The 16,443-nt window shown below is 31.3% G+C and overlaps 1 protein-coding gene across 3 annotated transcripts in view; it reads right to left on the bottom strand.

Annotated features, from left to right (window-relative positions):
• Nucleotides 1–16,443, bottom strand: part of LOC149482699 (uncharacterized) — a 76,604-nt gene that overhangs the window by 34,252 nt on the left and 25,909 nt on the right. Inside the window, exon 1 of one of the 3 annotated variants that reach the window (XM_089703291.1) lies at nt 3,591–3,844. The exons of the other annotated variants lie outside the window; for them this stretch is intronic. Within the exon in view, the coding sequence (XP_089559417.1) occupies nt 3,591–3,611 (21 nt within the window). The 5' untranslated portion in view covers nt 3,612–3,844. Of the gene's footprint in view, nt 1–3,590; nt 3,845–16,443 lie in introns of those variants that run through there. 3 annotated transcript variants of the gene reach the window in all.

The raw sequence follows: 16,443 nt of genomic DNA, 5'->3' as shown, positions 1-16,443 counted from the left end.
ATATTGTCCCTAATGGTACGGGAGCCAGGAACAGATTTTATGACCAAGTTCCTCTCAAGCGGTAATTAGTAAAATGCATCAAAGTATAGTATTATGAAGCCTCGTGAACGTCAGCTGGAGCTCGGTTGGGGGGAAGAGCGGTTGTAGCCTCCCGTATCAGCTGACGGTTTTTCCACCAAGATACAGCCAGCTGACCTATATATTTATCCACAGTTACATATAAGCTATCATCAGGTAAATTTTTGTTTGAGAGGAAATCACGGAAAATAAATTTTTCTTTAAATTTAACTTTCATGTTCGAGACACCAGCTGACGTATAATACACCATGTTGTAACCAGCTGATTATTTTTTTCCGTTGAGATATTGGGTTAGCTACAATTTGACAAATTTTTAGCTGAGAGGAAATGAATGAATGAATGTATTTTTTTTCCTACGTGCGTGGGAGGCTACAACCGCTCACCCCCCCAACCGAGCGCCAGCTGACGTTCACGAGGCTTTATAATACTATACTCTGATGCTTCTGACGAATTATCTCTTGAGAGGAAATAATGAACCCAATTTGCACCTGGCTCCCTAACCATAAGTTTTATCCAAAAATATTCAATAGTATCAATCCCGTTGACTTCCGTTAATAATAATCTTTATTATTAAAAAGTATGACAGAATTTATAGGTACGTTAACCGATCATTGCTTTAAAATGCTCTGTGGATCGATATGAAAAAAACGCTTGATCGCATCTCAATCTAAAATTGTAACCAGTTCTTATCTTAATGGAGGAATCTGTAGAATTTGTGAATGGGTACAGTCGATGAGTCACAGCCCACAATGACGTCATAGCTTCCTTGAACATACACCCAAGTTTGTTCTCGTATACCATAAATACTAGAACCGTTTGTTAATTCCCGTTAACAAACAAGTAACCAGCTTTTATTGCAACACACATAATAAGTGCAATAGGAAATTGAAAAAAGCTAATTAAATGGTTTGAGTTTCATATTGTAAAATTTAACTTCACACTGCTTTTATTTAATATTAAAATAATAATTTAAATGAATAATTCCGAAAGCAGAACAAATATATTATAGAATATTTATTTATTTATTACGAGACTTTCAATTCCAATGAGGATATAAACGCGATATTCTAAATTTTATTTATCCTATTTCGATCAATATGAAAAAGTCTCACAATATAACCGAAGCATATTTAATTGTACAAAGGAACATCATTGATGGACAATTCGACTGTAACTTTCTCTTAACAAATACTTACGTGCGATACCCATCATTATCAGCTGTTTGGAAGCTCATTGGAAGCTTTCACTGTCATTATTCTGTAAATTATTATTTTCGCGCTCTACCATTAAAGTGTTTACAAAAAGTGTGAAAGTGATCAAGACGATCTGTTAAGATATAATACGTGTAAGTATAAAATATAAAACAGAATAATAAAAGTAGATGAAAGCTTAGACTGTGAGCTTTTATTATACATTTTAAATATAACATTGATACATTATTTAAATACATACGCCTTTGTAAATAAGCCAGATTATACAATGACGTAGTTGTTCGCTGCAAGGTTTTACACCACGCACCGTAGGTATAATCTTATTGAACAGTACAGAATGCCTCCAAGTGTTTGCAACTAGCCATCTTCGACAATAAAATGTGTCGTCACGAGCGCACTAGCGTTTAACTTGAACTAACCAGACAGCAATAAAATAAACATGTGTGAAGAAATTCGACTTCCGTCAACACTCGTATTCGTAATGAATACCTCAAGAACACGGCTCCATTGTAAGCAAACAGAGATGTTTAGTAACAAGCAGCGAGCCCTACACCGTGTTATTCGATGCAGTATAAATAGGTGCATTGCACTCCGTAATAGGCAAACCAAACAATCGAAATAACACGTTTGTATCAGTCATACATTTGCTTCTAACCTTACCGAGTAACGTTATATTCAGTTAGGTGTTAAATGGATAATGTTATTCAAGTGCATTTACGCTTAACCACAAGTTACAACTCCACTGTGGTAATTAACTATGATTCTTATATCATTGCAATGTCTGTTAGACATTGTAAAGAAAACGATACTGAATATAAAATGACTCAATAGTGCATATAAACCGCTTTATTTACAGGAGTTTATTGCGTTTTAATGGAGAGCAGTTACGTAAGTTAAAAAATAAAAACATTGCATCTGTTTCGATCAAAGAACTGTGAAACATACCTCTTTCGATTTTTAGAACAAATATAATCTCCTTATTAATTTTATACTAAATTTCGAAGATATTTTAAGCAACAACTTTCAAAATACATAAACTAGATTGCCCTTCTTTTGCATAAAGAAGATAAGACATTTTTATAAATTATGCCTCTTATAATAGATTCACGTTAATACGTTAATAAGATTAATATGAACCGCTCGGTCGCATAATCTTCTTAGTACCTAAGTAGGTACTTATTATTCGTTCCAATAAATAGTCAAGGTAGATCGTATACAGATAATGTGTAATTTCTAATATGGTTGTATACCTACAACATACCTACCTACTTTTAAACGGGCTTAGTATCTGTACAAATTTAATAGTTAAATATATTCGCTAGCATGAATTTTTACATACAGATTGGCCTTAAATAAACAGATGCATAACTATAAAATTAAATAATTGTAAGTGTGAACATTTATATTCAAAGTTAACATAAAAGTTAGATATAAATCCGTTACAACGACGAAATACCTATTCTTATCAAGAATCGATAAAAATTCCGTATCGATAAGCAACCGATCTAATGTAAATATTTACCACGGAATATAGACCGGTTGTGAATAACGATAACTATCTACCACACCGTATGTATACCTATAACCTCTTTATATAATATATTAATAATATGTACCACATTATTCTAATTTGCATCAATAATTATAACTATGGTATGAAATACCGCATATCACAAAGCTTAAATTAAGTTTTTGTTTCTATTAATTTTACGACAAAACAAGTCAAATTAAAAATAATTTCGTCTTGAGTTAAAATTCACGATGAATGATAATTTTATCCGTTAGTAATCATAGCATTATCTCCTTATAATAATCAATCACAATATCAAACCATACACTTTACAGCTTTATTAATTAAACAACGCAAAAAAACTATTTCAGTTCATGAAAATAATACACAACAAGACAAGACCAATAAGAAATTACCTTTGTAAATTTACCCTAATAGATAATGGCAACCCACGAATTGTTTGATAAGTTCAATTGTTACTTCGTGACGCCTAGACATATCGATTGCGAATTGCGATGTTATATCGTAACAAAGTTCACTAAATCAAATGTTAAAAAGACATTTTAAAATAAATTAATCTCAAAGCATTTAATGTTCAAAAATTTACACGTAAACAACAAAAAGCTCTGAGCTAATTGGCTTGCTTCAAAGCTTTTAAAAAATATTTTAAGATCACGCTTAACATCACACAGCACAGCACCCAAATTAGGCCAGCAACAATGTTAACAACAAGGCCATTTTAACAAATTACTAAACAAAAAGTTAAATGCCAGTAAATGTCGTGCACTTACCTCAATGTATACAGACGTCATTTTGAATTCGCTGCTTTTGTTTATAAAAGTGGAGCGATCACTATCTAAGCACACATTTCACAAAAACGTTCCAAAATTCAAAAAATGTTCTCGAAAAACCACAGATAAAAAAATGTCAACTGTCAAAATACGCGCCAAACGATGCGTCGAAATAATAAGGCAATTATGGCTTTCAATAATACAGCCAGCGCGTGTGGTGCGTTCCGTGTTTAGACTTGGCACTGAACGACGGGCTATGGCAAAACGTTGAATGGGTGAGGATTGCGCTCAGCTGCTATGCTCAATGAACCATACAAGTTCGGAGGCCACTGATGATTTTGACCCCATAGCTTTTGAATATGATTATAATATTCATTTCGTGATATTTATAAGGAGATACATTTTAAAGGTTTATAGAACGTAGACACGAATCGAGAATAGAGTAAATATTTATTTTATTTACTAGTCATGTGTTTACTTATTTAAAAGTCCGTATAAAAAGGTTTTACATATACATATATAAAAATATATTAAGACTGATTATATACTTATTATATTTTATAGGAAAAACGGTTCGTTTATAGTGATACAATGTATACGCGTAATAAATACTATGATGAAACTTCGAAATGTTAAAAGATACTCTCATACATTACTTGCATTTAATTATAAGCTTATACAAAGCATTAGCCAAGCTCTGTGGTGCCAATACGAAGGCGTTCCGTTATTGCAACAGAACTCATTATACCGTTTGTTGTTACCCCGCTTTTATTATTATTTTCAGTTAAGTTGGTCAAAAAGGTCGTGATCTAAAAAAGGAAATCTTTATGTAACATTGCAGAGTTGCCTCATTATAATAGTAGTCTGATCACTTTAATAAAAAAAATAATAGACGAAAAATAAACAAATTAACTTGTTCTAAATTCAAAACTTACCCTTGCATTTTTTATGAAATGATAATATTTTTTATACAAACTTTTCATTGTTTTAACTTATCCTTATAAAAAATAGAGGGGGCGTGGTCACGGTCAAATATTTTAATGAAACAATAAATAATGTAAATATTGTGCATTTTAATTCGGAGAGTACAAAGCTGAGCAATACGTACATCTTACAAAATTGAAACCACGATTTATGAAATAACATAACCTCAACATAAATAATTACAACTTTACGTGGTCTACAATTAGTTGAACAATGCAAGTCATCGTATTCTCACGACAATCGATTGTACGCTAACAATCCTGGGAAAAAATACAAAGACCCGCCGCTACTTTATTGCCAATGAGGGTAGATAAATTATTGCAGTAGAAATGTATCGGCCATCTAATTTCAAGATAAGCATCTTGATGGATAGATAGGGGTATTAATGTAAATCGATCTCTTATATTGTCTTGAGCGTATCGATGGTTTGATATCGTAGATGTTTGCAACGGATATCTTATTAGAGTACCTGCTTTGCTTTTAAAATTACCATACAGTTACTATTTAGTAATCTGTGACCATACAATATCACTATTTATTACGACACTGATCTTAGAGCATTACACTGATAGACTTGCTACAACTACTAACATTATGCTTTAATTGAGTAGAGTCGAATATTCAAGTTTACAAAATATCCTAAATAAATAAACCCATGAGATATTTTGCTTTAAACTTTATTATAAAGCGCGGCAATAGACAAAAGAGAAGATTGCGCGCGCAACGGCCGTATCTTTTGATCACAAACCAGTATGGCGCCTTCAATATCATTCAGCTGCTTAAAACACTCCGTGTTTGGCCATTTATCATGAGTCTGTGGTGAAGTAGTAAAAATGCTTATTTGACTATTAATCTATGTCTGCCTCTTTTATGTATGTATTGAAAATCAATACTGTACAATTATTTGAATGCTAAACCATGTGAGTGTTTTGGAATAATTCGTCAACCTTACGGCATAAAACGTAGAGTCTTGTCTCATGTGGTTTAGCTTGTAAATTGTAGGTAATTGACTGTGGATTAATAAAAAGTGTATTCGAAAACCTCTTTCTTGATTTCATCCTTTTTTTCATTATCTTGAATTAAAACATTGTCCTTCTTGAGATCAAGAAAATCTTATATCAGTAAGCTCATTACGAACCTACTGTGATAAATAAGATCATGAAAATCCAAGAATAGCATTGAATTTCGAAGAACATGTTTGTTTAACATCCGTCTTCTGTATCAGGTTGAAGCTGTAATGAGATTCATCGTAATATGAACTTGAACTACAGTAACGTTATACCACGGATAATGTAGCAAATCGCATTATGTTACATGGCTTTTCTTTTATCAATTTCAAATATTTCGTTACTTGTTTAAAGGTTAATAAATGTTATATTTTATTCAGTTTATAATTTTAATTTTGATATAATTGTGCGTTCTATATTTATAACGTAACTGATTTTTCTAACGTCTATAGGGAAGCATTAAAAAATTCTTTCGCACGAATTTCATGACAAAATTAATACAGAAAATACCACCATATTATAGAATATACAAAGCTTGCATATAAATTGAACTCTACACGAATAATTGCGAATAAACCATCTCACTTAGCACATGCAAGGTAAAGACCCTCAAAGTTCACCAAAAAAACAACGCAAAATATTTCACAGAGCACGTGTTTCACATGATTTCGGCTGAACAATAAGCCGGTTTATGACAACTTTCTAGTGATTCCATACATCCTTACAAGTGCTAATGGATTTTATTGGACAATGATAGTGTTCATTTGTTTGCGCTATTGTGAGAGATTATATAAAGGCTATAAACGATAAACTCGAGTATTGAAATAAATTATTATGGAAAGCAATATTATATCAATTTAAAACTGAACTTTCTTAATTGTCCTCTTGCACTCTTGCACGCTATCTATTTAAGCTTTACATATTATCTATTTTAGCATAATGATTTAGCAAATGTCGCGTCGCGTCGAACGGTTTCGAAAAATCAATTATTAAAATCTAACCCAGATTGTGAAATTGTTTAAAATATCAATAATCAAGTGACAAGCTACTGTTGATCATTCGGAGCCGCTTTAAAACGTGAAAAATTCGTGACCGAGAGTCACGACTCGGCTGAATAGAGCAGACTAGTGACATGTCCTCGAACAAGGGAACGTTATAAATACGGTATTGTCTACCTTAAATGTCGATGTGGTATTAAAATTTTGATGTTCTGGAAGACTGGAGAATAATTAATAGTTTTACGTTAGATAGTAGACACTTTAGAACGGGTACTAACGCGATCTAGGTGACTACTTATTTAGTACATACTGGTTGTTATTGTTTCTCTACAACACAGTTTTCTTTCAGATGACGATTTCCTCATATTATAATATGTTATGATATTTTTAATTGATGAAATATGTATTTCAAAATAAATATTTTGTCACCTATGCAAAAACAAATCCTGACCTTAAATATATTAAAACCTTACACAATCTCATAATATTCAGTGTATCACAATCACCACTTTCAAAATTATTTCACGGTTCAAATGTCATCATTAAGATACCTAATATTAATGTCTTAAGAAATCTATAACAGACTTTCACATACTATTAAAAACTAAAACGTTTTAACATCTCAATATTTGAAACGAACATAAATATTTATCTGCAGCTGTAATGGATGCCATTAATATATTGGGTGACAAAGTATGATTCAGAAGCAACCATTAGCTTGTACGTACCATATTACAAATGGCACTTAGATAAAGCAAAAGAGCATTCATTTTCATAGATAATAACGCACAAATAAATGGTGTGAGATACATTGGTGTATTCGCGAGGATAATGTTCTTATTTCCTTATCTATAAAGGCAATCAGAGGGAGGAATGGCGCTTGCTCCGGCCATTAATTGTACCTATGCTGCATTGAGAAATTGTTGTAATGTCTTTAATGCTTTGATAATTTATCAATAGGTATTAAGCTTTCAAGAATCCAACGGGCTTTGGGTTTTGATGGTTTTGCGGATTTATTTGAATAATTGGACAACGGCTAGCTTAGTGTCTGGCCTTTACGATAACTACGAAGAATAGAGTGTAGAGTTGATAACATATTCCAAAACACAATTTGTTAATCTTACTTTTAGTAATTATTACTCGATATAATTGAGTGAACTTTCTGTATCAATAAAAAAAGTTAAATATTATACACTTCAAACTCAAGAGATAAGAGGCAATTAAAATCATATATTTACATTTTAATAATATTCAGATTCCTATAATTGCAGCGACACTCGGATAAATGTCTTCTGTGCCAATAGAGTTGTATTCAATTACGCTTCTGTGGGCAATTTGCAAGCAATTTTATAGCTATTTCATTGAATGTACTGAGAAAATTCTAGTCTAATTAAGTGTTTAAATCTACGGAAATGTCCGAGTCACGTTTTCCGTTTTGCTCCTTAGCGGGAAGGTTTGATTACGATAAATAGAATTGAGAAATATGGAATATCTAATTTCATCCATCCTTTTAATAGGAAATTCTGTTCTCATGGCTTCTAAAATATTTACAGCTGCTACGAATGATGATTTTTTAAATCTGTAATAGTTACATGACTCTATAGTTCTTATTAAGTACCTACCACGTAATATATATTGTTTAAAGTGTTAAATTTTCATAAGTAAAAATACTTTATTATAGAGACTATCCGTCTATTACATTTTAAACAACATACACCATATACAATGCATAAACACAAAGCATTGACTCTCTCTTCATATCGAAGAAGTTATTCAAAATTGTGCTACCTTCTAACATATTTACAGTTAAATTCATCATAACAAGCAAAAGGGCTTCACATCGGCAATACAATTCGGTAAGTATGCCAGTATTGTATACAGATTGCATTGAGTTTCCCACGACCTACTGATTGGACTCATACAGTCATACTTCTGAAAGCGTCGATCATAATTCATGATTTTAGGCCTAGATTCGTAGCCCGTAGGTCATTCCACGAACATATATAGGAACAAATTAAAAACGAAGGAAAACAAACAACATACAAAAACAACCATACAATACACACAACATTCATTATTTTGTGGTAATAAGGAAGGACATTAATACCTATATATTTAATAATTTTTAAATTATTGTACGCTCAAAAATTTCTTAACCATGACACAGTACCATAATAAAATAGTATTAATGTAAATAAATTACTTACTAATTAGAAAAAAACCTTGCTTAGGCTAACGTAAAATAAATATCTATCTACTATAGTTATGGTTATGTCTGTAAAGTTACTACATTGTTTAAAAGGCTAAAGATATTAACTAGGTTAGGTATGTAATAAACTTTCTGAATAAAACCTTGCTTTTAAAATATAATAAACATCACCATTCCTCTCTAACTATACCTCGATAACAGTCAAATAATACTTTCTTATTTGTATTTTATAAGGTTTTATGGTTTTAACTGTATTTTCCATAGCATCCACATATAAATGGAAGTATTGCGGTAGGAGTTTTAGTCTTATTTATCATCACTACATAGTATAAAACAAAGTCGCTTTCCCTGTCCCTATGTCCCTATGTCCCTTTGTACGCTTAAATCTTTGAAACTACGCAACGGATTTTGATGCGGTTTTTTTTAATAGATAGAGTGATTCAAGAGGAAGGTTTATATGTATAATAAGATCCATTAAGTAGTGGAGAAGTACTGTTATTTTTGAGGTTTCTAATGTGATGTCGTAAAAAATTACATTTATTCCGCTTACATTGCAAACGCAGGCTGAACCCTATGAGTTTTATCAAAATAATGTACTAAGTATTATACACATTGAAAAGGTCTACAGAAAAGTCCGCGATGGTATATGTCTATCTCTTATGGATAACCCACAATAACTTTTTTTTGTCATTTACTTTTTACGACAAATAATGGCTAATTTTCGAAGCGATTTTAACCAATACAGCATTAATCCTTAACCAATTAAATACCATGGATACATTGTTCATTTAATATAGATCTATATGGCCCTTTACACCGTATGATTTAAGTGAATATTTTCGAAGATATTACAGATTTAAAAATTGCAGGACGTAGCGTTTGCGGCCGCCCGGCTATGTATTTTATACCCGTGCGATGCCGGAGGCCGGAGCGCCGAGCGGGCCGCTATATTTTTATACCTATACCACAGATTAGAGAATAGTTACTTCGTAACCTATACAACGTTCACAATTTTTCTGTAGTGTATTTAGTATCAGCATTGCACCCGTGCGAAGCCGGGGCGGGTCGCTAGTTTTAATAATAAATTCTACTGGATGCGTCATTGACGATTCAAATAGGATTCAAATAGGTACCTACTCGATAGTAAATCCAGATATTTCATATATCCTTGGATAAAATATACGATGTATAGACTAGAGTAGATAATTTTTTTAATTAAAAGCTACTTATTGTGCCCAAACATCACACAACCGCTTTCAGAGGCAGTTTCAGTTATAATGCTACGAAGTGTTGGAACAACTTGCCTCCACCCTTACGTAACCTTCGTTGCATTAATAACTTCAAAAATAAAGTTGCTGCTTTTATTTTAAAAAAAACAACCGTAACCTACTGTAGAATGTAGCATCTCTCTTTTGTGACTATTTATCTGTATGTATGTTTATAATTTTTTTTATTTTCGTTATTATTTATTACTATTTTCTTAATGTTCTAGTATATATGTACATTCCTATGCCTTCTTTTTATATGTATAATATTTATAACGTGTAATATTGTTTATTTTATTAATATAATTTCTATCCCTCTATACTTCGGTCTGTAGCTGTACTTCAAACATTGGGGGCCACTGAAAATCAGTGCTGTGCTGTTGAAGGCACAGCTTAATACTGAGTTGGTCCCCTTTTTGCTAAAGGTCTGCCACACTTTTGTCCTTTTCTGTGTTTTTTGTATTCCTTGTTCTTTTCATTATATCTGTTGTTGGCTTTTGGCGAAATAAATTATTCTTATTCTTATTCTTATTCTTATTCTTATAATTTTTGAAACAAAAAAAAATCGCAGTCGGATGAAACCCATTAGAAAAGGAGGGGAATATGATAAAAATGTAAGGAAAAATAAATTACGGTCAATCCGAGTTCGGGAAGCGGGAGGGGGGAGCTTTAAAGAGAAAAAAATGGTTTCTCTCGATTTCCGACAAAACTACAAGTCCTATAGAAAAAAGTTCAGTGGCAAAGTTGTAGGTAATTAAAAGTTCTACAACTTTGTTATTCACAATTTTTTCACATAACCTAAAAATTTAGGTGAAAAATTCAAAAAGCCAAGTTTTTGGTCTTTTATTTCTATCTACTTCAAAATTTATTTATTTTCTACGAAATTTGGTGGAAACTTACTTTATTATGTCCCAAATACACTGTAATTTATTTGATTGAAAATATTTATTTTTTCGCCTTATTTTGAATTAATACCAAAAAAACAACCTAATTTTCAATCGAAAAGTCACCCGTCAAAATATCAGCTTTTTTCAAAAACTTGGGGTGCCTTTTATTCATTGAAATCTCTACTTTCATATGGTGTAAAAAAAATAAACACCACCATAGTAAATGTTCTCAGGAAATGCATACAAACAGTCTGAAAATTAGCTTTTACTAAATCAGGCACACTTCTCGAACTACCTGAAATGTTTTTATCGACATCATTTTGCTTTTGAATATGCTGTAAAATATTAAACTTAGAACAGATAATTATTTTTCTTTTGAAATATTACCGAAAAGCCGATACAAGAGAAGATATAGAGTTCAAGAAGTGTGCCTGATTTAGTAAAAGCTAATTTTTAGACTGTTTGTATGCATTTCCTGAGAACATTTACTATGGTGGTGTTTATTTTTTTTACACCATATGAAAGTAGAGATTTCAATGAATAAAAGGCACCCCAAGTTTTTGAAAAAAGCTGATATTTTGACGGGTGACTTTTCGATTGAAAATTAGGTTGTTTTTTTGGTATTAATTCAAAATAAGGCGAAAAAATAAATATTTTCAATCAAATAAATTACAGTGTATTTGGGACATAATAAAGTAAGTTTCCACCAAATTTCGTAGAAAAAAAATAAATTTTGAAGTAGATAGAAATAAAAGACCAAAAACTTGGTTTTTTGAATTTTTCACCTAAATTTTTAGGTTATGTGAAAAAATTGTGAATACAAAAGTTGTAGAACTTTTAATTACCTACAACTTTGCCATTGAACTTTTTTCTATAGGACTTGTAGTTTTGTCGGAAATCGAGTGAAACCATTTTTTTCTCTTTAAAGCTCCCCCCTCCCGCTTCCCAAACTCGGATTGACCGTAATTTATTTTTCCTTACATTTTTATCATATTCCCCTCCTTTTATAATGGGTTTCATCCGACTGCGATTTTTTTTATCTTTTCATTATTTTCAAAGGCTTCTACCCCAGTCTAGTAAACAAATATGAGAACTCGTGGATAATATCTTGAAATGTGACGGATAGGTAAATGTAAATTATAGTTCCAAAGTGAACCTCTATTGTTTCCACGATACGATCATAGACGCTAATGGTCCGTTATTTAATGATACATATATGGAGCATACATAAATTGTAACGAAATATCTTAGTATGTATATGCTTTGAGTTATTTTAAAATAGGATGTGGTAACTGGTAACCCTATGCTTTGAATAGGAAAAAATCAGGAGTATAGAAAATAGAAATGAAAATGCCTTTTGATAAGAGATTGGATAGTTTTTAATGAAATTGTATTGAAAATTGAGAAATAATGAAACCTTTTGCGACGTAGAAAGGAAAGAGCATGTAGATTGTAGAGTAAGGAAATTCAGTTGACCAAATTTCATTGAGGCTATCATGCTATTCAACTTTAAATTTAAAATATAGTTAATATAGTTTATTAAGTGTTAAATATTTGTATACAAGGTACGATGGGATTTTCATCGTCCTTTAGGACAAAAATCCCTTAATAAAAAAAGATTAAAAAGAAAATTTGAGGTTATCGACATCCAGCCACTTTTATATCCTCATAATAAAAACCACAATTAAAATTACTATATAAAATAAAACTAAAACACATTTGCGTAACAAAAACTAATCATACTTGCAATTCATTCATATCAGATTCCAGTCAATAATCGCTTACGTCACGAAACAGTGGCAAATTATAATTATATAATATTCGTCGATTGTCCGTCTGTTTCGCATTCTAAGCGCGAGTGCATACGGAACTAGGAAGGCGCCAGGGTTCAAGATCGATTCTCTAGTTTAACATGGATATATACTCTATGGATATGCAAAGTTACATGTATTTTTTCTACTGTGAAAGTGATCAGTAATAATAGAAATGTTTTTTTCATGTTTGTATTAGTCTTTTAAGATCAAGTCAAATAATTTAATTGGCTTTACTTGGCTGCTATAAAGAAGAGACTTTCAGAATATATTTTTCTATCAATTCATCTTTAGAAACGTCATAAGTTGCATAAAAATATTAATTTAATTTAACTACAATTAGGATTTAGGAATAGGAAATCGGTTAAGCAGTGAACTAATAATAAATTGAAATAATACTTAGATACGGATCATCATCATCATCATCATCATCAGCCCATATATGTTCCCACTGCTGGGACACGGGCCTCCTATGAGGGTACAGGATATTATATTATTAGATACGGATATTCTCTACAAATGATAAAAAAGCAAAGTACCTATAATTACTTTTAATAAAACGGTCTACGCCTCTACGGTCACATTTCCTTATTAAAATATTATCAACTTTCCTTCGAATAAATTTCATAAATTCACAGTTATCGGAAAACATTTTAAAATCGTACATAACTGCTTTATATAATATCTACGATTTATTGACTAAAACACCGATAAAACACTTCTAAACTGTCATATTACGCACTTGACGCATCTAGTAATTATAATGCATGTTGCAAACAATACGCATTGTTGTATTTTTTTTGTGCGCTTGAATTTACGATTTGACGTAATTTACAAGCGTGGAAAGGTCGTGGGACATAAATCTATAATAGACGCGTTTTTGCACAATTTTACGAGTATACATTACGTTTACTGTTATGTACAAACAGTGTACCCATTATGTTTACATTAAAAATTTTAACAATAAACTTTTATACTTCTACTTATTCTTATCTACTGCTACCTACTCATAAATATTTTTATTTAGACAGCGAGACATTTACCTATGTAACCAAACTTTACCTTTCAGTTACATTCGATTATATAAATAACTAGCGGTCCGCCCCGGCTTCGCCCGTGGTACATGTTTACGTTTTCTCTACATAAGAACCATCCTCGTACTTCTAGGAATAAAATAAAAAAAGAATTATCGAAATCGGTTCAGCCGTTCTCGAGTTATGCGCTTACCAACACATTTTGCGATTCATTTTTATATATAAGATAGTAACTGCCACAAGTTTACAGACGTACCAACGTCATACTACAATATCCTTATTCCTTCCTCAATAAATTCACCGCTCTAGTTCTACCATCACTGAACAAGAACATTATAATGTTTATATAACACCAAAGATAATACAATAATATACTAGTACCTACACTTTACGGCGATCGCACAAACATCTATGCAAATTGTGATTGAAGAGATCATTGTTGTATTATATAACATTTCAGGGTATAAACTAGAAAGCCAACATTATATAAGTTCCGAACAGGATATTAACAAGTGTCCAATATACATGTCTTATGTACCTGTAGTTTAAATAATAGTAATGGTTAATTGAAGACGGGACAATGTCTAATGAATTGTCTCCATTGTGAATCAATTGACATCGATATAACGATGGTTTATTACGACTGAAGAATACAGAATTGATTTAATAGGAAAGTAATACTAATTGACTTTAGAATTATAAGAAAACTGAAATTGAAATAATAAATGTGTATAATGCGTTAATGCGTACATGACCATTATGATATGCTTAAATAAACTTAAAATACGTTTGAAAATACAAATAAAAACGAACTGGTAACAGGAAAAAACTAAAATTTGGAGACTACACACTTTACAGTTATTGTACCATCACAATTAAAAGCTAAAAGTACATATTACTTTTTGGAACTGTAGCAAAGTTATCAATTATCTTTCACATCACGAAGTTATCAAGATGAATTTCTTTGCAGAGAAATAAAACGAGTTTTCGGCACTGATTTAATTTTGTGATAATTCTTGATTGACCTAGTTCCTGTTTTACTCGTAAATGGAAGTTTTTGATGTAAAATAAACAAAATAACAGATTTATGTGAAGATAATCATTTTTTTTTTTACTTAAGATAGATCATGATTTCGGCGTATTCTCTTTATACTCGTATGGTAAAAATTTTATAGCATAATAACTGCAATTTTCCTTTAGGATAAAATAAACGTTTATATAATCTTAGTACCTATTTACCCTGCAGTTTTATTTATGCGTATTTATAAGTTTTGCGTGTCATAAAAAAGTAAGTACATTCATAAAACTCATAATGTCGTCACTTTGTATACCTAATCCCGTGATATTTTGCACAAAAATATAATGTTTAACGTATACATATGTGTGCCAAGTAAAATATGAATAAATTTTATTTAACGCAAGTAAAATATGTATGTATGTAATTTATCATTCATTTCTTTTACGATTTTACAAAAAAATACGTATCTTCATTAACAGACCAAAAAAATCGCTCTATAAAAGTGAAAATTTTTCGTTGGAAAGTGTATATGTACTTTTCTTTATAAAAAAATCCGTGAAACAGGCTCCTTGCACTTGACTAAGTACTTTCGCTGTACGACCTTCATCTGGTGGCCCACTGCGCCACAGCCCCGGGCGGCTTTCTCGCGGTGTAGGGTTGACAACCCTTTGTAACTAATTGATGTAAAATTGCTCTGCAAACAATGCAAATTGGAGTGTTAATTGTAAGAGAGTTTCGTTAAAATTAATGAAGGTATAATGTAATTTATATTGTTTCGTTCTAAAGCTTTCTTACGATACGATTTTGTAAACTACAAAGAACATAAAATTATGCATTGAATATTAGAAAATAGACTATAAATTAAATTAATATTTGTGATAAAGGAATGTATTTTTTAAACAAATTATCAACAATTAATTACGATGTTAAATTTGAAAGCGTAAAATATAAACGTGACAACCCTAATTCTAGATAACTGGTATTGTTCAATGTTCGGACATGATCGTTTACGCCTCTGCTAATCGAGAATGTGAGAAAATACCCAGCTCTTATCTATAAGAGCTATAACTATTTACTATCTATAGCTGTAGTAGATTATGCCCAAAGCTATAAAGTTTGCAAAGCATTATCTTGTAAAATAGCCTAGACATATCAATCTAAAATGTTCAATTTAATATTTCTGTTAAATTTTACTGAATTATTATTGTTATGAATCTGTAATTGCTAACTCCAAAGACAATTTTTTCGGACTAGTCAGATTAAGAAAATAAATTCTAAATTTAAAATTAGCGCCAATATCTCAATTTTGCGGCGAAAAAGGAAAAAAATCTTCATTGGCCGATAAGGATTGTATAAAACCGGCCATTGTTATTCTGAGTTCGATTTAAAAAATATGTTCCCACAGTCTAGCTTTGCGAACAAGCTTTCAATACAACTGAATGGTCATCATCTCGTTTGTTAGCCATGCTTTGAATAGTCGCTTTCACTCGATTGATGGATACAATATTACGGCACTCCTTTAACATAGGACCTAGAATCGCGTAACACAAAATAAACTAATTTTTCATCAAGAACAGCGAAAGTGCTTTACAAAACAGTTCTTATTATATTGACGTAAACATTGAACAGTTTTGAAGTAC

Source organism: Colias philodice, chromosome 14 (assembly GCF_061535455.1).
Source record: "Colias philodice isolate Cphi_HAF_F1 chromosome 14, ilColPhil1 Martin Lab GWU primary, whole genome shotgun sequence".
In the NCBI taxonomy this organism is placed as follows: Eukaryota; Metazoa; Arthropoda; class Insecta; order Lepidoptera; family Pieridae; genus Colias; species Colias philodice.
This window is presented reverse-complemented; position numbering and strand designations above follow the sequence as displayed.